At 43.1% G+C, this 25073-nt stretch overlaps 1 protein-coding gene across 1 annotated transcript in view; it reads left to right on the top strand.

Annotated features, from left to right (window-relative positions):
• The window catches only part of LOC134957687 (ATP-dependent RNA helicase A protein-like), a 699701-nt gene that overhangs the window by 581483 nt on the left and 93145 nt on the right, over positions 1 to 25073 (top strand). The window contains exon 17 of the mRNA XM_063939766.1: positions 254 to 467. Coding sequence (XP_063795836.1) covers positions 254 to 467 — 214 coding nt within the window. The remainder of the gene's footprint in view (positions 1 to 253; positions 468 to 25073) is intronic.

The raw sequence follows: 25073 nt of genomic DNA, 5'->3' as shown, positions 1-25073 counted from the left end.
AGACTGCAGGGGTATGGCGGGAGAGGGGTCAGGTCAAACTCATTTGGTTCTTGAAGTGCCCTGGCTTCTTCCCCACTACCTATTCCCCAATGTAATTGCATCAGTGTTCCCCATGGATTCGGAGAAATGGATTTTACTGGTAAGTACCAAAATCCAGTTTATGACTCAGCCAGTCAACAACATGCTGTCTTTGTTTAATATGTGGTATAACTTTTCAGATATTCATGTGGCTTCCTTTTGTATATGTCTGCAGATCAATTGTAATGTCATATGTTCTGATGATTACTGCCCAGAGACAATGCGTTCAATGGCACAGATGAGGGAGAAAGACACTCCATTCGAACTCATAGAAGCTCTTTTGGAATATATTGAAACACTGAACGTACCTGGAGCTGTGTTGGTGTTTTTGGCTGGTTGGAATCTCATTTACCTCATGCAAAAGCATCTTCAGAGGAATCCTCATTTTGGTAATTGTATTGATTGTCTTTCCCTACACATCCAACTAGTATGCTCACGGAGGTATATCTGGGATTTGACGCACTTCCCCATGGTCTTTGGGTTGATGGTTTTTTGAGTACTTCCTTTTTAGAGCCACATTGTGATAAAAGGGGATTTTCATAAATGAAATGCTTTTCTTTAAATCATTTGGGAGATTATAGCCAGTTTGTACAGTTTGGTTCCACTACCCGCCTACCCAAAACACATCGAAGGCAAGGATTTACTACAAGTACATAAGTCCCTTTATCAACAGACTTCAATGTAGGCATACCATTAATGGTTAGATTGTTATTATTAATGATGTAGGCAGAGCAGCCAGCAAGACCTATAACAATGATTTTTAAATAAAACCTTTTTTTTCTGGTGGACTACGAGTAAAAGTTTTGACGTAAATACCGTAATCCTATCTATTCTGGAACAATGACAACTTCCCATAGCAGTCACTAGGGAAGGGAATGCTTTTGATATTGCCATGTGCAAAACATCCTGTCCAAAGCAAGTGAGTTTGAACTCAGATCCTTGTAAAACATTGTGAACGTGTCCACAGAAGACCAGGTGGCTTCCTGCCATAGCTGCTTTGCTTATAATCCATAGTGTGCCACTTAAAGTCAATGACCTATTTATTTGCTACAACATATTTCTTATGAATTAGAGATGGTTGCAGCTAGACCTTTTTTGTGCTTCATAGAGGACCAGCAGACACTTGTCTTTTGCAGTCCTATTCAGATCAAAAGGTGGTTTGGGTAACACTGGGAATGAATAGTAGGTAGTAAAGTTAACCCAATATTGGACATTGGGCCTAATTCAGATCTGATCGCAGCAGCAAATTTGTTAACTAATGGGCAAAACCATGTACACTGCAGGGGAGGCAGACATAACATTTGCACAGGGAGTTAGATTTGGGTGGGTTCTTTTGTTTGTGTAAATACTGGCTGCTTTATTTTTACACCGCAATTTAGATTTCAGGTTGAACACACCACACCCAAATCCTGCGGTTACCGGGATTTTGAAACCAAATCCCCTGAAACAGCCCCATTTTCATGCGAAAACGTTGCTGTTTCTACCGAAAAGCACACAGGTTTCACTTAACCTGTGTGTTTTCGGTCAGGTTTTGTGTTGTTTTTTCCCGGGCCGATGCATATTGAATAGCCTTTAAAAAAAAATCACAAAAAAAAACAAATGGTGAAATATCTGAAAAAAGTCAGAAAAACGGCCATTTTTCGCACCCGATGTCAATCCACCAGTAATTGGATATCCCCCTCAAATTCACCTAAAACATGACCAGAAACTCACCAAAAAAGAGAGGTTGTTTACATAGGCGAGTTGTATGTGACACTTTGGGGAAAACAAATCAAAATACACAATAAAAGCACATTTACACTAAATAAATGTTCCTAAAAAACTTTATAATTTTAATAACACATACACAATATTGTAACCCCTAAAAATTGTGTACATACACGTATGTGTAAAAAACACATTATACAAACCCATATTAACAAAAATGTAAAAGTAAAAACATTTACCTTAATGTACCACCTAAATAGTGTACCTGCTTCTACAATTAAAAAAACACACACAAAAAAAAAAAAACCTTTTCATACTGAAACTTATGTTAAAAAAGACACTCCAGTACAGAGCCTGAAGGTCGTCAGAGTGGTGAGTGACAACTGGTGACCCCGCTATGGGGGGGGGGGGGGGGGGGGGGGGTGTGCAGGTCTCTGAGGCATGAACACGGGGCGGGCATACGGACTCCCCTGGGGGTGATCCCATAATAACCCCCCCAAACGTAGACTGCCAGCGATAGTGAAAATAAATGAGTGTTCCTTATTTTACACACTTTAGAGACATTTGCCAGTATAAATATCAGTATAGCTCTGCCGCCATTGTAAGGGGCAGGGCTTCCACAGAGTGGGACCAACAGCTTCTTGGGGCCATTTCCTGCACACGCTGTGCTGCTGCAGGACTGCCAGCTCCTCAAGGGACCCTACACGGCCAGACATTGGTACAGGGGTGTAGTTAAGAGGGAGAGCCTGCTGTGAGACCATATATATTAGGTCCCCTCGCACTATATTACAAATTGCCTCACTTCTAACTCTACAATTGTTAGTTCTCAGGCTGGTGCTGGTCCCTCCTCTGAGTATCTCCACACTCAATAATCTGGTCAGGCTTGCTTGTACCTGGTTTTCTCTGTATTTGTGTGCGAATATAAATGTCCTCTGTCAGCATGGTGAAAAAAGCTGTGTGCACTGTTTGTCACATCCGGTTTTCCCACGTCTAGGGAGGCCAATCCCGGGCCGTTTTTTCAATCCCGGGATTGAAAAACGATCAATCCCGGGATTCTCTGGCTCCCGGGATTGCAGGAGGGATCAGTAAAGAAGGGTGTAGGGAGCAGCGCTGGAGGGTAGGTAGCGGTGCGGGAGGGTGTAGGTAGCGGCGGGGAAGGGAGGGAGGGTGTAGGTAGCAGTGCAGGAGGGGGTAGGTAGCTGGGCGGGAGGGTGTAGTTAGCGGTGCGGAGGTTGTAGGTAGCTGGGCGGGAGGGTGTACAGTAGGTAGCTGCGCGGGAGGGAGGCTGGGTGTAAGTAATAACACTTACTACTAGGTGGGCGCCAGCCATGGACACACTGAACGCGGCGGCATTTCAAATGAAGCGCCGGCCGCCAGCCAACCAGAGCAGGCGGACCAGCAGCCAATCAGGGAAGCGGCCGCAGCAGTAGCTCCTGATTGGATGCCGCGGCAGCTTCCCTGATTGGCTGCCGGTCCGCCAGCTCTGATTGGCCGGCGCCACATTTGAAGTGTCGCCGCATTCAGCGTTCGTCTATGGCTGCCGCCCGCCTAAGTGTAAGTAGTATTACTTACACACACTCCCTCCCGCACATGCGCAGTGCAATCCCGTGAATCCCGGGATTCAAATCCTGGCATTTTTGGGCCCAAATCCCGGGATCCCGCCGATCCCGGGATTGGCCTCCCTACCCACGTCCCTGCAGATTCTCTTGTGTGTGAACAATAAAGTCATCCCTCACAAGGTAGTGGGGCTTCAGGGGGTGTTTTGCAGGAGCCTCCTTGGCTCAGCTCTATAAAATCTATGATGGCTGACATGCCTAATGAACTACTGCTAAACAAGAAAGGCAGCAGTTTCAACAGTCTATGGCTGCTCTGGCAAATGATAGGGCAGACAGCAGACGTGTTTCCCCTCTGTCAAATCCATTACCCCCAAAAAGGGGGTTACCGGATATTCTCTCAGAATCTGAGGAGGAGGTACCAGAGGTAGAGGAGGGAGAAGAGCTGGAATCTAATACTGAATTAGATGACCCCTCTGCTGCACAAGGAGTAGACTTGCTTATCATTGCTATAAGGAATTTCTTAAATATTCCTGGGAATGAGACAGATGTGCAGCAATCCTTTTTCTCATAACAGAAAAAGCTACAGGTCCTGACTCTAAGCAACTGGATGTTCTTTTTAGAGAACCATGGGCAACCCCTGATAAGAAATTCCAGGTATCAAAGAAATGGATGACCACCTTCCCTTTTGCGCACGAGGGGCGCAAGGTCTGGGAAACTCCGCCTGCTGTCAATGCATCAGTACCACGTCTGTCAAAGAGAGTACTGCCGGTTCCTGGGGCTACGGCCTTAAAGGAACCTGCAGACTGGAAAATAGAAACTACTTTAAAATCTATTTATGTTGCTGCGGGGGCCTCCCAGAGGCCTGTTATTGCAGGTTGTTGAGTGACTCATGCCATTCATACTTTGGCCGGTAACATCCAAGAGGGCCTTACCGGAGACAAATCCCTGGTGGATATGGTGACTCAAATTCAGCACATCCTCTGTGATACCATCAAAGGTATTGGGGTAATAAATGCCCGTACTGCTACCATGGCGGTTTCTGCACGCAGAGCATTGTGGTTACGTCAGTGGGTGGCGGACGTGGAGTCTAAAAAGTGTGGAAGCCTTACCCATCACAGGAGATTGGCTGTTCGGGGGTGAATTGGATACCTGGATTTCTTTTTCATCCACTAGGGGTCACTGGAGTACTCTGGGGATATGGAGGGGGTGTTAGCAGGGGTAGACGCAGTTAAATATTTAAATTAGTAACTCCACCCCTCCATACTTCCAAAGTTACCTCAGTGTTTTTTCTGTGCTCAGTCGGGATAGATCACACGTGGAAAATTATCCACTTTATTTCTATTTTTTGCTTTTATTTTTCATTTTTATTTTTTACACACATTCCCTTTCCAGCTTATAAAGAAGCTTGGGTCTGGGGTTTTTGGTGCTGCTGACTGCAGCTGTTGGCTTGTCTGTGATCAAGAGAGGAGCACCGCCATAGAACAACTTCAGCTGAGCTGATTGCAGCCTGGGTCTGCAGAAGGAGCTGGACAGTGCTTGTGAAGAGAAGCCCTGTCATAGCCTCCTCCACATTCTGGTAATGAGCGGTCAGGCAACTCACACTGCTGCTGCTCACTTGCATTGTATTGCTGGGGGTGACGGGCGGTCAGCTCATGCTGCCACCCGCCATGTGGGGTCTGTTAAGTGTATTATAAATTACATTTCCACTACTGCCTCCCTAGCGCTAGCTACCGCCAGCCGCCCACTTCCCAGCACCGCTCCACAGCCCAGCCGCGGACTGTTTAGCAGCCGCTGCTGGGCGCACACCGCCGCTCCCCTGACCGATCACCGGGTCTTACACGGCCGCGGACAGCTTCCAATTTGCCACGGCTCCTCTCTCCCTTCCAGACTGCGGGCAGTGTTTGCTGCTGCCGCGGTCTGCCAGCAACGCGCTCTGCCGCACTGACGGGGGTAGATTGCGCGGGGAAGTTTAATCCCGCAGCGGCACTGCAGCTGACCAGGTTATAGAGGGAAGTGATTCACTGTTTATAAATACAGGGAATCTATTGTATTTATATGCCGGGTTCTTCAGTTATAAACAATACCTGTTATAGGTGTTTATTTTTTATTAATCATAGCCGTTTGATGTATATACAGGTTGAGTATCCCATATCCATATATTCCGAAATACGGACTTTTTTGAGTGAGAGTGAGATAGTGAAATCTTTGTTTTTTGATGGCTCAATGTACACAAACTTTGTTTAATACACAAAGTTATTAATAATATTGTATTAAATGACCTTCAGGCTGTGTATAAGGTGTATATGAAACATAATTGAATTGTGTGAATGTAGACACACTTTGTTTAATGCACAAAGTTATAAAAAATATTGGCAAAAATTACCTTCAGGCTGTGTGTGTATAAGGTGTATATGAAACATAAATGCATTCTGTGCTTAGATTTAGGTCCCATCACCATGATATCTCATTATGGTATCTAATTATTCCAAAATACGGAAAAATCCGTTATCCAAAATACCTCTGGTCCCAAGCGTTTTGGATAAGGGATACTCAACCTGTACATATATTGCTATGCACATGGGTGGTAATTCCAAGTTGATCGCAGCAGGAAAATTTTTAGCAGTTGGTCAAAACCATGTGCATTGCAGGGGGGGCAGATATAACATTTGCAGAGAGAGTTAGATTTGGGTGGGTTATTTTGTTTCTGTGCAGGGTAAATACAGGCTGCTTTATTTTTACACTGCAATTTAGATTGCAGATTGAACTCACCACACCCAAATCTCTCTCTCTCTGCACATGTTATATCTGCCTCCCCTGCAGTGCACATGGTTTTGCCCAACTGCTAAAAATGTTCCTGCTGCGATCAACTTGGAATTACCCCCATGGCTGGATGCCATTTTAACTCCACTTCCTGCTCTTCTTGCAGGATGTTTGCTGCTGTCATACAACACTCTGCCACTGGAGGAGCAGGGGTGTTGGTAGGAATTCTGTACAGCACAGGTTTCAAGTAGTGTCCGACGTGCACTGCACTCTGGGCTTATACACACTTTAGTTAATTTTTACTGAGTCGTGGGACTTGTCTGTCTTTGTCTACTTGTCTGTCTGTGTACATAATGAACATATATATATTGGTAGATGCTCAATTAGCTTAGTGATATCATTCAGGTGCTCGAAAGGGAGGGGTATTTCTAAGCAAGAAAAAAAACAAATGCCTTTTTTTCTTGTGTACATAATGAGTAAGGCTAATGCAAAATCAAAAAAGCAGCTTAGCTGCAATGTCTGTGAGTGTTACCTGATGGAACTACCACATGCACAATGTCTTGCAAATATGGTTCCAAATACGAACCTTTACCCTGATCCTCCATGGGCAATGCTGTCGGATGTAATGACTGGTTTACAATCGGAATTGGCCGCTGCACAAAAGGAGAGTGAAGCGGCTAGGTCTGAGGCTAGGGCAATACCTCTTGAGATACCAGAAGGGTCTCAGGAGACGTCTAGGACTTTGCAAAAGTCCAAGTCTAGCTCAATTCCGAAAAATAGTTATCATTTGTCTTATAACGTCCCAGTTTCAGCTATGTTGCATTCTGACGATTCAATGCTAGACCTCATATCGCAAGAAGAACATGAGGAAGGTGAATTGGGCCAGGAGTCAAATAGTGAGCAGTATGCCGGGTTCTAGATTTTACGGAGGTTGAAGAACCTCTTTCAAATGAAGTGTTATTTGCTAAACGACAGGACTCCAGTGTAGGTTCCTGATTCATATTCTCTTAATAAGCAGTTAACAGAGGCATGAGAGAATCTGGATAAACGGTTTTCTATACCTCGGCAGTTTCTGTCTAGCTACCCGTTCCCAGAGTCTGATGTCTAAATGGGAAAATCCACCGGCTGTGGATTCTTCAGTGTCAAAACTTTCTAAAGTTAACCATTCCAGTACCAGCTGCTACGACGCTTAAAGACTTGTCAGAGCGTAAGCTAGAAGCTATGCTAAAGTCAATGTATACAGCAGTAGGGGTGTTGCTTAGACCTGCTTTGGTTGGGATTTTGTTAATAAGGCTGTAATTGCATGGGCAGCACAGCTCATGTTGGCCCTACAAGAAGACCACCTTATACTTCTCGCTGATCACATCTGTGAATCTGCTGAGTATCTATGGACGTCGGCCAGGTTAGTTCTCGCCTTTCAGCTTCACTAGTTGTGGCATGACGTGCACTTTGGCTGCGTTCTTGGCAGGCGGAGGCAGAGTCGAAACGAGGAATAGAAGCGTTGCCTTACGCTGGCGAGATGTTGTTTGGTCCTGAATTGGACAAATGGATTTCTCAGGCCACTGGGGGGAGAGTCTGTTTTCCTACCATTTCCTACACGTAAATACTCTCGAGGCCGTGCTAGAGGAACAACCATACACGGTAGACGTGGTAGAGGATGTGGTTTTCAACAAACCACTAACCGTTGTCAGGATGCGAAGAAAGTCAACAAGCCAGTGGCATGACGGTCTTCCAGCCCATCTCGGATCTTCAGTTGTGGGAGCACGCATTCAGTCGTTTCACTTGGCGTGGTTTCAGACATCCACAGATGGGTGGATCCACAAGTTAGTGTTAAACTGTTACAAAATAGAGTTCGATTGTCTGCCACCAATGCGATTAAACCCCCCCCCCCCCCCCCCCCCCCCCCTCAAGTCCGGACTGCCTGTGTCAGAAGACAAAAAGGCGGTTCTGCAGACCGCGATTCAGTCTCTTGTAGATTCAGCAGTTTTGACTCTGGTTCCAGTTCAACAACAAGGTAAGGGTTGTTATTCCAGTCTTTTTGTAATACCAAAGCCGGATGGCTCTGTCAGACCGATATTGAACCTAAAGGGGCTCAATCAGTACGCCACTCATTACAGATTCAAGATGGAATCCCTGCGGTCAGTGATTGCAGGTTTAGAGCCACATGAATTCATGATTTTGCTGGATCTCAAGGATGCGTACTTGCACATTTCAATTTTGCCACCGCATCAGGTGTACTTAAGGTTTGCAGTACAACAAAACCATTATCAATTTCAGGCGCTACCGTTTGGCCTCTCGTCAGCACCTCAGGTATTCACAAAAATTATGTCTGTGATAGCTCATTTCAGATCCCTGGGAGTGATAATAGTTCCGTACTTAGATGATCTGCTCATCAAAAATCCGTCTCAACAGACACTCCTTCAACATGCCTTTACTAACGTACAATGTACTAGTTCAGCACGGTTGGATTGTCAACTTTAAGAAATCAAGCCTAATTCCATCTCAAAGACTTAAATTCCTAGGAATGATTCACTACTCTGGTGGCTCCAAGGTTCGGAGTCTGGAATTGGATAATTCTGACAACGGACGCAAGTCTCAGAGGTTGGGGAGCAGTGGTTCAAAATTGTCAGGGTCTCTGGTCAGACCGAGAAAGATTACTGTCAATAAATGTCCTGGAACTCAGGGCAATTTACAACGCGCTGCCACAGGCAGTGCACATGCTCCAGTCTCAGACTGTCCAGGTCCAGTCATACAACGCAACAGCAGTCGCATACATCAACAAACAAGGAGGAACTCGAAGTCACATTGCTTGCAGGAAGTTGCTTGAATCCTGAATTGGGCCGAGCATCACCAAGTAATATTGTCTGCAGTGTTTATTCCAGGAGTGGACAACTGGTAGGTGCATTATCTCAGATGTCAGGATTTTCATCCAGGAGAATGAGAATTAAATCCAGAATTGTTTCAGATGTTGGTCCAGCGGTGGGGTTATCCACAGGTGGATCTAATGGCATCTCGCCAGAATCAACAGACACCCCAGTATGTATCCAGAACAAGAGATCCAAAGGCAGTGGCAGTGGATGCTCTCACAATCGCGTGGCTGTACAACCTCGTGTATCTGTTTCCACCATTTACGCTGCTACCTCGGTTGCTAAAGCAGATCAAGAGAGTCCACGACAGTCATACTAGTGGCGCCTCATTGGCCTCAGAGCATGGTTTTCGGATCTCCGCGGTCTACTCGCAGATGATCCGTGGCCGCTCCCGATATGTCCAGACTTGCTGCAACAGGGTCCGTTTCTTTACCCCGATTTAAGCGCGGCTGCGTTGGACGGGGTGGCTGTTGAAACCGCCCTTTTAAGACGAGAGGGCATTCCAGAATCGGTTATACCAGCCAAGTTACATGCTAGGAAACCAGTTACAGCAGCTCATTATAGGGTGCTGTGAAGATCGGAAGTTCCCGACATCTTCTTTCAAGTTATCCCGTCTTTTACTACTTTTACAGACTGGGTTAGATGGAGGACTACGGTTATCTACACTAAAGGTGCAGGTATCTGCCTTGTCAATTTACTTTCAGAGGCGTTTGGCCCTTTTGCCAACAGTTCACACTTTCCTGCAAGGTGTCCTCAGAGTACAACCTCCATTTATACCACCGACAGCGCCATGGGACTTGAATCTGGTTTCACATTTTTTAGTCTTCTATTTTTGAACCCTTACAACAAGTGGATGTTAAGTTTCTAACTTGGAAAACCGTTTTTCTTCTAGCCTTGGCTTCAGCAAGGCGTGTTATAGAATTGGGTGCCTTGTCATGCAAGCCACCATATCTGGTGTTTCATGATAGAGCGGAACTTCGGACGAATCCCGCTTTCATACCAAAGGTGGTATCCTCTTTTCACATGAATCAACCAATCGTAGTTCCTGTGTTATCAGAAGGTTCAGGAAATCCAGCTACTTTGTATGTGGTACGCGCACTCCGTGTTTTATGTGGCCCGAACATCAACAGTGTAAAACTAATACATTGTTTGTTCTCTATGATGCAGTCAAGATGGGTTGGCCAGCTTCCAAGCAGACCTTGGCCCGATGGATCAAACTGACCATATATCAGGCTTACCCTCATGCTAGGCTATAACCGCCTACATCCGTTTCAGCTCATTCCACACGTTCTGTAGGAACTTCATGGGCAGCAAGTCGTGGAGTTTCTATGACGCAACTTTGCCGTGCGGTTACATGGTTATCAGTGCACGTGTTTGTGTGCTTTTACAAGTTTGATACGTTTGCGGCATCAGCATCTATCTTTGGCCGTCTAGTGTTACAGGTGCCAAACTGCTCTCCCGCCCAAGGGGGAAACTTTGGTACCTCCCAAGAGTACTCCAGTGACCCCTAGTGGATGAAAAGTAAATAGGAGTTTGGTACTTACCAGATAAATCCTTTTTTTTGAATCCACAAAGGGCACTGGACGCCCGCACAAAGCAGTTTTTACCTGTCTTGTGGTAAGTTTGGTAGATCTTATGGTAACACATTTTTACTGACTTGTTCAAATGTTAAGGTGATATCTATTTTTGTGCCAACTGCTTAGTTGTCCGTTACGTTGTGTGTCAACTTATTGTTGTCCGGTACGTTATAATGTTATATGTAATTATCTATTGTTCATCCTCTCTCGCTCCTGTTTGGCTCGGTCAAAAACACTGAGGTACCTTTGGGAGTATGGAGGGGGTGGGGTTACTAATTTAAATATTTAAATGTGCCTAACCCTGCTAACGCCCTGTCCATATCCCAAGAACACTCCAGTGCCCCCTGTGGCTTTAAAGAAAAGGATTTATCTGGTAAGTACCAAAATCCTATTTTTGAAGGCTACTACTGGTAAGTCCATGTGCCTCCCCTCGGCTGCTCCACCGGCTAGACGTTCCTATACGTCTCTGCAGTCCTTTAAATGTGCGAGGTTCAAGAGGTAAGTATCGTAAACCTGCCACCTCCACTTCCCATGAACAGGGCATCTGCTCTGTCTCCTCCAAACCCTCAGCATGAGTGTCCCTCCACTCCAGGGATACCTTCGGGTGGGAGCTAGTCTGAGATTATTCAGCTCCATCTGGAACAGCTCCTGCCAGGACGCCTGGGTAAAAGACCTGATCTCCCAAGGCTACAAGCTGCATTTTGAAAGTCTACCACCTCTCAGGTTTTTCAAGTCTGGTTTACCAGCTTCAGAAACCATGTGCCTCATGTTAGAAGAGGCCATTCAAAAGTTAGCCCATACCCAGGTCATTGTTCCTGTGCCATCTCTACAACAAGGCAAGGTATACTACTCCAGCCTTTGTGGTACCAAAACCGGATGGTTTAGTGAAGCCCATTTTGAACCTCAAATCATTAAACCCATATCTCTGGGTTTTCCTGTTCAAAATGGAGTCTCTGAGAGCAGTGATCTCAGGTTTGGAGGAGGGAGAGTTCTTGATCTCACTGTATATAAAGGATGTTTACCTCCATATACCGATATGGCCGCCTCATCAAGCTTACCTCCGGTTTGCTCTGCTGCAGGAACACTACCAGTTCCATGTGCTGCCCTTTGGCCTATCCATGTCCCCAAGGGTCTACACCAAAGTTGTGGCAGAAATGATGTTCCAACTCAGGATTCAAGGTGTAAACATTGTCCCCTACCTGGACTATCTGCTGATCAAAGCAAGATCAATGGAAGTACTGCTGGACAGCATCTCCCGTACTCCATCCCTGCTATCACACCACGGGTGGATTCTGAACTTTCAAAAGTCCCACCTGGAGCCACCAGCGTCTCCAGTTTCTCGCGATGATCCTGGACACAGTGTCTCAGAAGGTCTTTCTCCCTACGAACAAGGCGAACGCAATTCAGGAGTTGGCTCGGACCGTTCTGCAGAAGGACTGGTTCTCTGTACAGCTCTGCACCGGTCTGTTGAGGAAGATGGTGGCTTTTTTCGAGGCCATTCAATTTGGTAGATTCCATTCAAGGATATTCCAACTGGACCACCTGAAGAAGTAGTCTGGTTCACATCTGCAGATGCACCGGGTCATACGTCTCACCGCAGGCCAGGATCTCCCTCCTGTGGTGGTTGCGGTCCTCCAACCTCTTGGAGGGGCAGAGCTTCAGGATCCAGGATTGGATTCTCTTGACCACAGATGCCAGCCTTCAAGGCTGGGGAGTGGTGACCCAGAGACAACAGTTCCAGGGCCGGTGGTCACTCCTTGATGCCTGCTTTCCCATAAACATACTGGAACTCAGAGCAATCCACAATGCTCTGCTTCAGGCAGCTCATCTGCTCCAAGGCCTGGCCATTCAGGTACAGTCTGACAACGCCACAGAAGTGGCTTGTGTCAATCGGCAATGTGGAACAAAGAGCAGGGCCTGCATGAGGGAGGTATCCAAGAGGCTCCTCTGGACCGAACAAAACGCAAGGGTGGTGTCGTCCATATTCATTCCAGGAGTCGACAACTGGGAGGCAGACTTCCTCAGCCGTTACGACCTCCACCCAGGAGAGTGAGGGTCTCCACCCTCAGGTGTTTCGACTAATAATAGATCTGTGGGCCTGCCCACAGAGCGATCTGATGGCCTCTCGGAATAAACAACAAGCTTCAGTGCTATTGTTCCAGAACGAGGGACGCTCTGACAACGGCAGTGGATGCACTGTCAACTCCATGGGATTACCAGCTGGTGTACCTGTTTTCTCCGATTCCGTTACACCCCAAGGTTCTAAAGCAAATCAAAAGAGGGAGCTCAGGCGATCCTCATCGTGCCAGACTGGCCTCAGAGGGTTTGGTATGCTGATCTTCTGGAAATGGCCTTAGAAGACCCCTGGCCCCTACAGTTAAGGGAAGATCTTCAACAAGGACCGTTCGTCTACCTGGAATTACGGTGGTTTCGTTTGGCGGTTGAGCGGAACCTTCTAGCTGAGAAGGGCATTCTGGTAAAAGTTATTACCAACATGATTCAAGCCAGAAAACCGGTCACGTCGAAGCATTACCACAATACTTGGAAACTTTACGTCTCCTGGTGTGGGGCCGAAAATATTCTCCTGTGGTTTTTGACCTGGGGCGCTTTTTGTGCTTTTTCAGGCTGGGGTGGATATGGGCCTTAGGTTGGGCTCCTTAGGTTCAGATCTCTACCTTGTCCATTTTCTTTCAGAAGAAATTGGCTGCTTTCCTGGAAGTCCAGACGTTCCTGCTGGGTGTCCTACACATCCAACCTCCTTTTGTGCCACCCACGGCACCTTGGGATCTAAACGTGGTTTTATCCTTTCTACAGTCCTTTTGGTTTGAACCTCTGATGTCGGTGGAAGACCGTTGCTCTTAGCCTTGGCTTCCGCTAGGTTCCTCTCAGAACTTTGCACTTTGTCCTGTAAAACTAAAAAAGAAATCACTTATGTGAGAGAGCGCAAGCAAATTTTAAACAATTTTATTTTGTATTAAAAATATATAAAAATTTTTAATATAACATCATTATATGCATAAATTGCTAAATGCCTTTGAAACGTATGATTGCTATTTCAACACAATAAAACTACCATAGATTAGAACCATGTGTCCATTATTAGTGGATTGATTGACACCACCTGCCACTAGTTTGCAGGGTTATCCACTCCGTTCCTTTTTTGACACTTTGTGGCTAGAATACAGTCCAATGTCCCGCATCAACAGATTCTAAGCTTTTTATCCACAGTATTGTTATATTATATTGTTACAGGTGGAACTTCATATATTGTGTCTCTTATTCATGAATTTATTATAGCGGGTATATCCATGGTTAGATTCAAATGGTGTAGATTATATTCATAGATAAACAGACTTATATTCACCTGTAGGGATTTCCTCTCTGAACCCTTGACACTTAGGTGGTATTGTGTCTGGTAGTACAGGGATGATAAGGGATTTAGAGGATATATCTCACCTCACCATTCACAGATGTTACTGTTGTCGCTCTGTGTATATCCGTGACCGGTCACCATAGATTTCTCCTTGTTGCTATATTCCACATACAGCTTATTGTACACACCCGTGCAGTGCCCAGCAGGAGCGGAGGATCACAAAGATGATCACTGTTAAAGCCGCCCGGCTTTCCCCTTACCGGAGTAGGTAGATCTTACTGCGGGTTCCTAGAGCATAGGCGCAATATTATTAAGGGGGTAAAGACACACTCATTGTCCACACATATTCAGAATAAACATAAGGGAAATATGAACGGGGTGATAGTACAGGGAATTGAGCATGTTCCAACCACAGACCGAGGTGGGGACAGGTTCAATTATCTCTGTAGGAGAGAGGCTTTCTGGATCTTCTCATTGGGTTCTTTGTCTCCTCTTGGCCTTAATGACAATATAGAAATGAACAACATATGATACATTATTGGGAAAGGTGAAGAGTACTAGGTTTTTAGTCCTAATACTGATATGAGGTTATGTTCCTGATAGGTTCTTTTCTTTCTCCTAAGCTTTCCCCTGGTTTCTTCTTTTGGTCCCTTTCTCTTCCGTTTTTTTGTCTCCATAGAACATACATATAGATATCTGTGATATTATGTGTGTTTATATATAAGATCTCCTGTAATACAGAGGGATATATCTTTTGTCTATATCTGTCTATATATGTACTAAGCATATAGATAGATTGTGACACATGTCCATAGAAAGCAGGGCAAGAGCCTATATGAGGAATATAGGATACTGGTAAAATATGGTTAAAACTCTCTACAGCATACACTCCAGGAGTGGAAGGATTATGGTTTATATTAAAAATAAGATATGCCTAAATAATAAGAATTATATATAGTTTAAGTCTATGTGGTTGAATATAGTCAGATGCGGGATTAGAACCCAGGTCGATAGGTTGGTAGTCCGTGTATTTCCTCATGAAGCTATGCCGATAGCAGATAGCTGGTGTGATAATTTATATAGATTTAAAGATCGTTAAAAATGTTTCTCACGTGTTGCCATTATTATTATATACTAATGGAATAGAAAAATGATACTAGTGAATGTAATGCAAGGAATAATGTTATATTCATGTGCTTTGCACAATCTGTGTGTTAAAAATATGATTGATTTGTATTATGTTCTTTGTGGGAGTAGTTCCCAACAAACACTATAGGATAGAGCTAATTAGCTAACCACATATTGCATATACCTGTATACATTTGAAACACACCTGCCTCCGATAATGAGTGTAAGCTAATGATTGGAGGAGACTCCCTTTAAATAGAGGTGTGTTCAGTATAGATGGTTACCTTCTGATGAAACCGTTACAATATCATAACGGAGAAACGCGTTAAGGGCATTCTGCTAGTGCCTTTGGAACACTCTGTATTGAACTGTGAGACAGACATCCTGGCCGTGCACCTGGAGGATCAATTTCACACTGCAAAGCTCTCAACTGCCTGGGTAAAGAGGAGTCAGACGGCGCCAGCAGAAAGGGAAAATCCAGCGGCGTGCTGCCGTGAGCTGAGTGCCATATGACCTAAGGATACCCCGCAGTAAGATCTACCTACTCCGGTAAGGGGAAAGCCGGGCGGCTTTAACAGTGATCATCTTTGTGATCCTCCGCTCCTGCTGGGCACTGCACGGGTGTGTACAATAAGCTGTATGTGGAATATAGCAACAAGGAGAAATCTATGGTGACCGGTCACGGATATACACAGAGCGACAACAGTAACATCTGTGAATGGTGAGGTGAGATATATCCTCTAAATCCCTTATCATCCCTGTACTACCAGACACAATACCACCTAAGTGTCAAGGGTTCAGAGAGGAAATCCCTACAGGTGAATATAAGTCTGTTTATCTATGAATATAATCTACACCATTTGAATCTAACCATGGATATACCCGCTATAATAAATTCATGAATAAGAGACACAATATATGAAGTTCCACCTGTAACAATATAATATAACAATACTGTGGATAAAAAGCTTAGAATCTGTTGATGCGGGACATTGGACTGTATTCTAGCCACAAAGTGTCAAAAAAGGAACGGAGTGGATAACCCTGCAAACTAGTGGCAGGTGGTGTCAATCAATCCACTAATAATGGACACATGGTTCTAATCTATGGTAGTTTTATTGTGTTGAAATAGCAATCATACGTTTCAAAGGCATTTAGCAATTTATGCATATAATGATGTTATATTAAAAATTTTTATATATTTTTAATACAAAATAAAATTGTTTAAAATTTGCTTGCGCTCTCTCACATAAGTGATTTCTTTTTTAGTTTTATATTGGTATAAACTTCAGGATACTGAGTGGGAGCTGCAATTAAATTTTAAGTGGTGGTGAATAGCTAATTTCTGACACTACATGTGAATATACGACTGCGCCTGAATTTATGTTTACACACGGACGCAAGGGAGTCCACAAATAAAGTGGGTCCGGTGCGTTCCTGTGTCTATATAATTGTATTGTGTATCCTTTATCTGAAGTTTTTTTGGGCAGCAGTATATGATGGCAACACGTGAGAATATTGAGGAAAGGAATACAAGGAGAAATCTCCTTTTGACTAATACCCTGAGTAGAGAGAATATCTCAGGGGAAGCCAACCCATTGGATATGCATCATTTGTTCTTTAGATTGGAAACATCACTCATGACAGAAACACGTCATTGGTTAGATAAAATGCTTTTGCTAAAGTACAAAAGAGAGAAGATGATTCCAAGGGGGCTTAGAATTTTTAAAACATGTTCCTTCAAGGATAATGTGGATCTAGAGGAGAAATGGAATGCAACATTGGATAGCTGCTCCCTTTCTCTAATAGATCTTCTTATTGTCTACCGTGATACAAAGGTAAAGGAGGTAGCTGAGGAGATAGAGAAAATACAGAGTTTATTGAAACCATACAACATAAGAGCTGATTTCAAGGACTCTGAATATAAACTTAACCAGAAAATTGAAACCTTTGAACAGCAGTTAATATCGACAAAAAATCAAAAACTGACTAGAGATAAACAGGATTATGAAAGGAATGAAGTAAGATCGTATAATAGAAGATATAGAAACCATCCAGGACAGGAATTGTCAAACCTATATCCCAAAGGGAATTATGGATCTAGAAATAAGACAGTCAGGAGAAATAAGAATGGAGAACAAGGAAAGGATAGAGAACTAATTGAAGAAAGAGGTGATTCATCAGGATATACTAACTATAAAAACCCCATAAGAAAACGAGATCCACAAACGAACCCCAGAGGTATTCGTCCTAATGCAGAGTACAATCGTGGGGGGGCAAGACCTAAGACCAAGGAGCAGATTCCCAATATAAATAAAGAAAATCTAGGTGCCTCCTCTGGGTCCCCTTTTTTAGAGAAAGATCTATATCCCATCTGGAAAGGTCGAAACAGGTTCGCAGTATTGAGCCAGGATTCGCCCAAAAGAAAGGGTTTCGAAACAGAGGATGCAGAGGAGGAAGCAAGAAACGTCACCAAAAGTGCAAGAAAGGATTGAGGAATAGAGGGTTGTTTAATTTATCATCCAGAAATTTAAGTGAAAGCGAGAAGGCTGTGATCGCAAAGGGTCTTAAATTTGCTCCCACACAGGAACCTAATTTATTTGAGCTCTTCATTGAGCTAAATAGGTTCACTAGAGATTTATGCAGACAGCGGTACTTTGCTAATAAAGTGCTAAAAGAAACAGATCAGTTTCCTGTCCTTTTAGATGGAGCTGATCAAGCAGCCTTAAAGATACTTGTGGAATTAGAACAGGAGAGTAATGAAACAGTGAAACTTATTGATATAAGACGGGAAAATAACAATATATTTAGGAAGAAATCTGAATTTTACCCTATGCAACACAAAAGTGGGATGATAGAAACCTTCTACACTGTAACTCTGGATGGTTTAAAAGAGATCTGTGATAGAAATAAAGAGAGAAATAGAAATAACAAAAAGAGGGACAATCTACATAAAAGAGAAAGGAATGCACTTAGAAATCTAATGGAGGATAAATCAATCATAATTAAAAATGCAGACAAAGGAGGAGGTACAGTAGTGCAGGACAAGAGCACATACGAAGAGGAAGCCTATAGACAGCTTAATAATAAGAAATTCTATTCTAGATTAACATATAATCCAACATCTGCCTTCGTATATGAACTCAGGATGCTCCTGGAAGAGGCGTGTGCAGAAGGGGCAATATCCAGACAGGAATTTAATTTTTTATTTAATTCACACCCTGTAACACCCACTTATTATCATTTGCCCAAAATTCACAAATCCCTCACTGCACCACCCGGGCGTCCGATTATTTCTGGCATTGGGTCCCTCACTGCAAATTTATCATCATTTATTGATTCTTTTTTACAGCCACATGTGACCACACTCAGGTCATATATCAGAGACTCGATGCATTTTTTGAATTTATTGTCATCTATAGTATGGCAGGATAAATTTATTTTCATTACGTGTGACGTAGAGTCACTATATACGAACATTCCACACAGAGGGGGAGTAGAGGCGATAAAAAGCTTCCTTCTCCAAGATGTTGACCTGAGTGAGGCCAGACTTAAGTTTGTTTTGGATGCCATCACTTTCACCCTTACTCACAATTATTTCACTTTTAATGCACAATATTATTTACAGATATTGGGTACTGCCATGGGCACCAGGTTCGCCCCTAGCTTTGCCAATTTGTATATGGGCCTATTTGAAGAGACTCTCATCTGGTCAGGCCCATATGGGGCGGACCTGGTGCTATATGGCAGATACATAGACGATATGTTTTTTGTTTGGGAAGGTGATTTTAGTTCGGCCAAGCGTTTTGTGGAATATTTAAACACTAATCAGTTTGGATTAAAACTCACGAGCACTATACACTGCACTAATATTTCCTTTCTGGATATTGCCATCAAAATTGAGAATGGTAATATTATTACCTCGACATATAAAAAGGAGGTAGACTGCAATAAATTTCTGAACTATTCCAGTTGCCACTATCAACCGTGGCTTAGGAATATACCAAGAAGCCAGTATATGAGGCATAGACGGAATTGTTCAGATATTGCAGACTATGATCAGCAAGCACAGAACCTCACGGTTGCACTTCGCGAACAGGGGTATCCTGAGGACATTCTGGAGGAAGCGGAAAGGCAGGCAAAATCTAAAAATAGAGATTCTCTTCTAATACTAAACAATAAAAACAAGAGCACAGATAGTGGAAGCACTGAGCTTAGGTTTATTACTAAATTTAACTCTAGCTCAAGTGAAATTAAATATCTATTAAAAAAGAACATGTCCATTCTAAAGGCGGATAAAATACTAGCACCACTACTGGTTACAGAACCTCAGATTGTATTTAAGAAAGCGAGGAGTCTCCAGAGTTTTTTGACACCTAGTCATTATGTGAATTCTGCTCCAAGCAAAAAATCAAAAGACACTTGGCTTAGCTCCATCCCACGAAAGGAAGGCTGCTACAGATGTGGACGATCAGGATGTATGACTTGTGAATACATAGGACCTAATAATACACAATTTCACTCAAACACTTATAATACGGTTTTTGAAATTAGGGGTCATATTGACTGTAATACCACATATGTAGTTTATCTTATAACATGCATATGTGGAATTCAATATGTGGGACGTACAACCCGAAAATTGAATGTAAGGTTCCTAGAGCATAGGCGCAATATTATTAAGGGGGTAAAGACACACTCATTGTCCACACATATTCAGAATAAACATAAGGGAAATATGAACGGGGTGATAGTACAGGGAATTGAGCATGTTCCAACCACAGACCGAGGTGGGGACAGGTTCAATTATCTCTGTAGGAGAGAGGCTTTCTGGATCTTCTCATTGGGTTCTTTGTCTCCTCTTGGCCTTAATGACAATATAGAAATGAACAACATATGATACATTATTGGGAAAGGTGAAGAGTACTAGGTTTTTAGTCCTAATACTGATATGAGGTTATGTTCCTGATAGGTTCTTTTCTTTCTCCTAAGCTTTCCCCTGGTTTCTTCTTTTGGTCCCTTTCTCTTCCGTTTTTTTGTCTCCATAGAACATACATATAGATATCTGTGATATTATGTGTGTTTATATATAAGATCTCCTGTAATACAGAGGGATATATCTTTTGTCTATATCTGTCTATATATGTACTAAGCATATAGATAGATTGTGACACATGTCCATAGAAAGCAGGGCAAGAGCCTATATGAGGAATATAGGATACTGGTAAAATATGGTTAAAACTCTCTACAGCATACACTCCAGGAGTGGAAGGATTATGGTTTATATTAAAAATAAGATATGCCTAAATAATAAGAATTATATATAGTTTAAGTCTATGTGGTTGAATATAGTCAGATGCGGGATTAGAACCCAGGTCGATAGGTTGGTAGTCCGTGTATTTCCTCATGAAGCTATGCCGATAGCAGATAGCTGGTGTGATAATTTATATAGATTTAAAGATCGTTAAAAATGTTTCTCACGTGTTGCCATTATTATTATATACTAATGGAATAGAAAAATGATACTAGTGAATGTAATGCAAGGAATAATGTTATATTCATGTGCTTTGCACAATCTGTGTGTTAAAAATATGATTGATTTGTATTATGTTCTTTGTGGGAGTAGTTCCCAACAAACACTATAGGATAGAGCTAATTAGCTAACCACATATTGCATATACCTGTATACATTTGAAACACACCTGCCTCCGATAATGAGTGTAAGCTAATGATTGGAGGAGACTCCCTTTAAATAGAGGTGTGTTCAGTATAGATGGTTACCTTCTGATGAAACCGTTACAATATCATAACGGAGAAACGCGTTAAGGGCATTCTGCTAGTGCCTTTGGAACACTCTGTATTGAACTGTGAGACAGACATCCTGGCCGTGCACCTGGAGGATCAATTTCACACTGCAAAGCTCTCAACTGCCTGGGTAAAGAGGAGTCAGACGGCGCCAGCAGAAAGGGAAAATCCAGCGGCGTGCTGCCGTGAGCTGAGTGCCATATGACCTAAGGATACCCCGCAGTAAGATCTACCTACTCCGGTAAGGGGAAAGCCGGGCGGCTTTAACAGTGATCATCTTTGTGATCCTCCGCTCCTGCTGGGCACTGCACGGGTGTGTACAATAAGCTGTATGTGGAATATAGCAACAAGGAGAAATCTATGGTGACCGGTCACGGATATACACAGAGCGACAACAGTAACATCTGTGAATGGTGAGGTGAGATATATCCTCTAAATCCCTTATCATCCCTGTACTACCAGACACAATACCACCTAAGTGTCAAGGGTTCAGAGAGGAAATCCCTACAGGTGAATATAAGTCTGTTTATCTATGAATATAATCTACACCATTTGAATCTAACCATGGATATACCCGCTATAATAAATTCATGAATAAGAGACACAATATATGAAGTTCCACCTGTAACAATATAATATAACAATACTGTGGATAAAAAGCTTAGAATCTGTTGATGCGGGACATTGGACTGTATTCTAGCCACAAAGTGTCAAAAAAGGAACGGAGTGGATAACCCTGCAAACTAGTGGCAGGTGGTGTCAATCAATCCACTAATAATGGACACATGGTTCTAATCTATGGTAGTTTTATTGTGTTGAAATAGCAATCATACGTTTCAAAGGCATTTAGCAATTTATGCATATAATGATGTTATATTAAAAATTTTTATATATTTTTAATACAAAATAAAATTGTTTAAAATTTGCTTGCGCTCTCTCACATAAGTGATTTCTTTTTTAGTTTTATATTGGTATAAACTTCAGGATACTGAGTGGGAGCTGCAATTAAATTTTAAGTGGTGGTGAATAGCTAATTTCTGACACTACATGTGAATATACGACTGCGCCTGAATTTATGTTTACACACGGACGCAAGGGAGTCCACAAATAAAGTGGGTCCGGTGCGTTCCTGTGTCTATATAATTGTATTGTGTTGTCCTGTAAAAGTCACTACTTGGTCTTTCATGAGGACAGAGCGGAACTCCGGACTCTACAACATTTCACCCCCTAAAGTGGTATCTGCATTCCACTTGAATCAGCCTATTGTGGTTCCAGCTTCTTCCTCCATTCCTGAGTCATTGGATATGGTCTGAGCCCTGAGAATTTACGTCAAGTGGACTGCTACTGTCAGAAAATCGGCGTGGAAAGCCTACCATTTACAGGTGAGGCCCTTTTAGGAGATGAACTGGATACGTGGATATCCAAGGCTACGGCGGGTAAGTCTACATACCTTCCTTCCGCCGCAACCCCAGCTAGAAAAACCTATTCTGCTCCAACTCTGCAGTAATTTCAGACAGCGAAATTTAAAGCTAAATCCAAAGGTTCTTCTACAGCCTTCAAAGACAGTAGAGGAAAACCCAGAAAACCAGCACCTGCAGGTTCACAGGAATAGACCTCCGGTTCTGCTTCCTCAACGCCTACAGCATGACGGTGGTCCACACTGCCTGGAAGACAGTCAAGTGGGAGTTTTAAGATATTTCAGTCACATATGGGCAACATCATGCCAGGACCCCTGGATCACAGAACTTCTCTCCCAGAGTTTCAGGAACTCACACATAAAAGATTCTTCAAATCAGGCTTACCAGCTTCTCCAGAAGCAAGTATGACTTTACAGGCAGCATTTCAAAAACTGGTACAGGCTCAGGGCATTGTTCCAGTCCCACTTCAACTGCAAAACGAGGGTTATTATTCCAACCTGTTTGTGGTACCGAAATGGACTGTTCGTTAAGGCCCATTTTAAACCTCAAGTCACTTCGGCTATTCAAATTCAAGATGGAGTCTCTGAGAGTGGTGATCTCTGGTCTGGAGGAGAGGGAATTCCTGGTGTCTCTGGATATTAACGATGAGTTTCTTCATATTCCGATTTGGCCGCCTCATCAGGCTTATCGAAGGTTTGCATTATAGGACTGTCACTACCAGTTCCAGGCCCTGCCATTTGGCCTCTCCACGGCACCGAGGGTGTTCACCAAGGTAATGGCAGAGATGTTTCTCCTCCGCAAACAAGGAGTGAACATAATACCGTACCTGGACGATCTGCTGGATAAAGGCACCGTCCAGGGAGAAAACCTTTTATCAAGAAATGCTCAAAATCAGGTGCTGTAACTGAGCTGGTTCTCTAAGCTGCTGTTGGGTGGGGTGATAGTTGGTCAGCCTAATATTACATAAATGAATATACACAAAAAGAGAGGGGCCAACTGCGCTACAAAAAAATACAATTGGCATACAATTTTCATTTAAACATTTTAGATATTTAATAAGCACATTTAAAATGAATAAATGACCATATCCACACGATGATTGAAAAGCTAAAAAAAAGCATTATAGCCAATCTCTAGTCTCTTAGGACTATCTGTGCAAATGTCGGCATTACCAAATCCCTTGTGGTGTTGGCCGGGTATTCCACCTAGCGAGGGTCCAGAGTGTCCTCTTTATCCAATGCAATGGTCATCGTGGTTCTCCCTCTCTTAATGTCCACAGTGGAGGGGACTGGAATCTCCCAAGATTTAAAATGACTGTGAAAGGTCCTGCTCGAATTTCAGCAATGCCCTGGTCAGAGATTGGGCTTCCTAACGCATTTCTCTGTCACTTGGCAGCTTTATCAAAGGTCACCCAGCCAACACCACAAGGGATTTGGTAATTATCGATCTCCAGACTGGATGCTACAATAATATTGTCCTGCAGGAAGAATTTGCATATTCATCAGTACACATTTGCTTATGCCTGCATTTGCACCCAGATTGCCCTAAGAGAGACTAATTGCGATCTAGAGATTAGCTCTTTTTTAGCTTTTCAATCATTGCGTGGATTTTGTAATTTATTAATTTTACATGTTCTTATTAAATATCTAAATTTATTTTTAAATTAAAATTGTATGCTAATTGTATTGTTGCATTACACTTAGTTTACATTGGCCTGCAGATCCATGGAAATGAGCGTAATGTGTTTGTTTTGTTTTTTTCTGTACACTAACTGGCCTCTATGGCTGTTTCTTGCTGCCACCTCTTCGGTGGAGCCTAACGCAGTGGACATCAGCTGAGTAAAGACTAATGAAAAAATATTCAGTTCAAAAGGTTGATGGTTTAAAAAGCATTAAACAAGATGCATTCTAAAGTATAAATTACTCCATCCATAATCTGCTAGTGACCTTGGAGACACAAATACTGTTGGTTGTAGTCCACACATAGCATACATTTAACAAATGACCATTACTTATTCTGCTAGGGTGTCGCACAGGTATACGTGATTCTGGTTGGTCTGAATAAACAGATGTTTCCTGGTGTATATTCTTGAGAAAGTTGCACGAAAGTTACATTTGTGCCTCAAAAACTTGGACCCTATTGCATTAACAGAGTTGCCAGGAAAAATTCTCACATTTTAATGTCCGAGATGGTGCTGCTTTTTCCTGCACGCCAAACTCTGACCCTATTACATTTGGCCCCTTATCTGAGTAACCTTGTGCTACCAGACATGTAAATAATGGATACTCTGTTTCTAGCACTAAGCTTAAGCTGCCTGATGTTTTAGGCCAAGGTTGGGGAACCTTTGTCTCTCCAGCTGTTGCTGAACTACACATACTAGCATGCCTTACTACAGTTTTGCTATTTGGCCGTGCTAAAACTGGTGCAGGGCATGCTGGGATGTGTAGTTCAACAACAGCTGGAGGGCCGAAGGTTCCCCATCCCTGTTCTAGGCAGAAGCATAATAGACACTGAATAATAAACTGAGGCTAGACAAGATGGTCATTTGATGCGGTTCTGTGGTATTACTATATAACTGTTTTTACGGAATTAGCAGTCAATCCTTAGTTCAGATGTTCTCAAACGCGGTCCTCAAGGCACCCCAGCGGTCCAGGTTTTAAGTATATCCATATTTGGCTACAGGTGACTTAATTAGTACCTCAGGCAATTTGATTTAACCATCTGTGCTGAGCCTTGGATATACTTAAAACCTGGGGCCTAATTCAGATCTGATCGCAGCAGTAGATTTGTAGCGAATGGGCAAA

Source organism: Pseudophryne corroboree, chromosome 9, assembly GCF_028390025.1.
Source record: "Pseudophryne corroboree isolate aPseCor3 chromosome 9, aPseCor3.hap2, whole genome shotgun sequence".
Taxonomy (NCBI): Eukaryota; Metazoa; Chordata; class Amphibia; order Anura; family Myobatrachidae; genus Pseudophryne; species Pseudophryne corroboree.
Note: the sequence above shows the minus strand (reverse complement) of the source record. Positions and strands in the feature narration are given on the sequence as shown.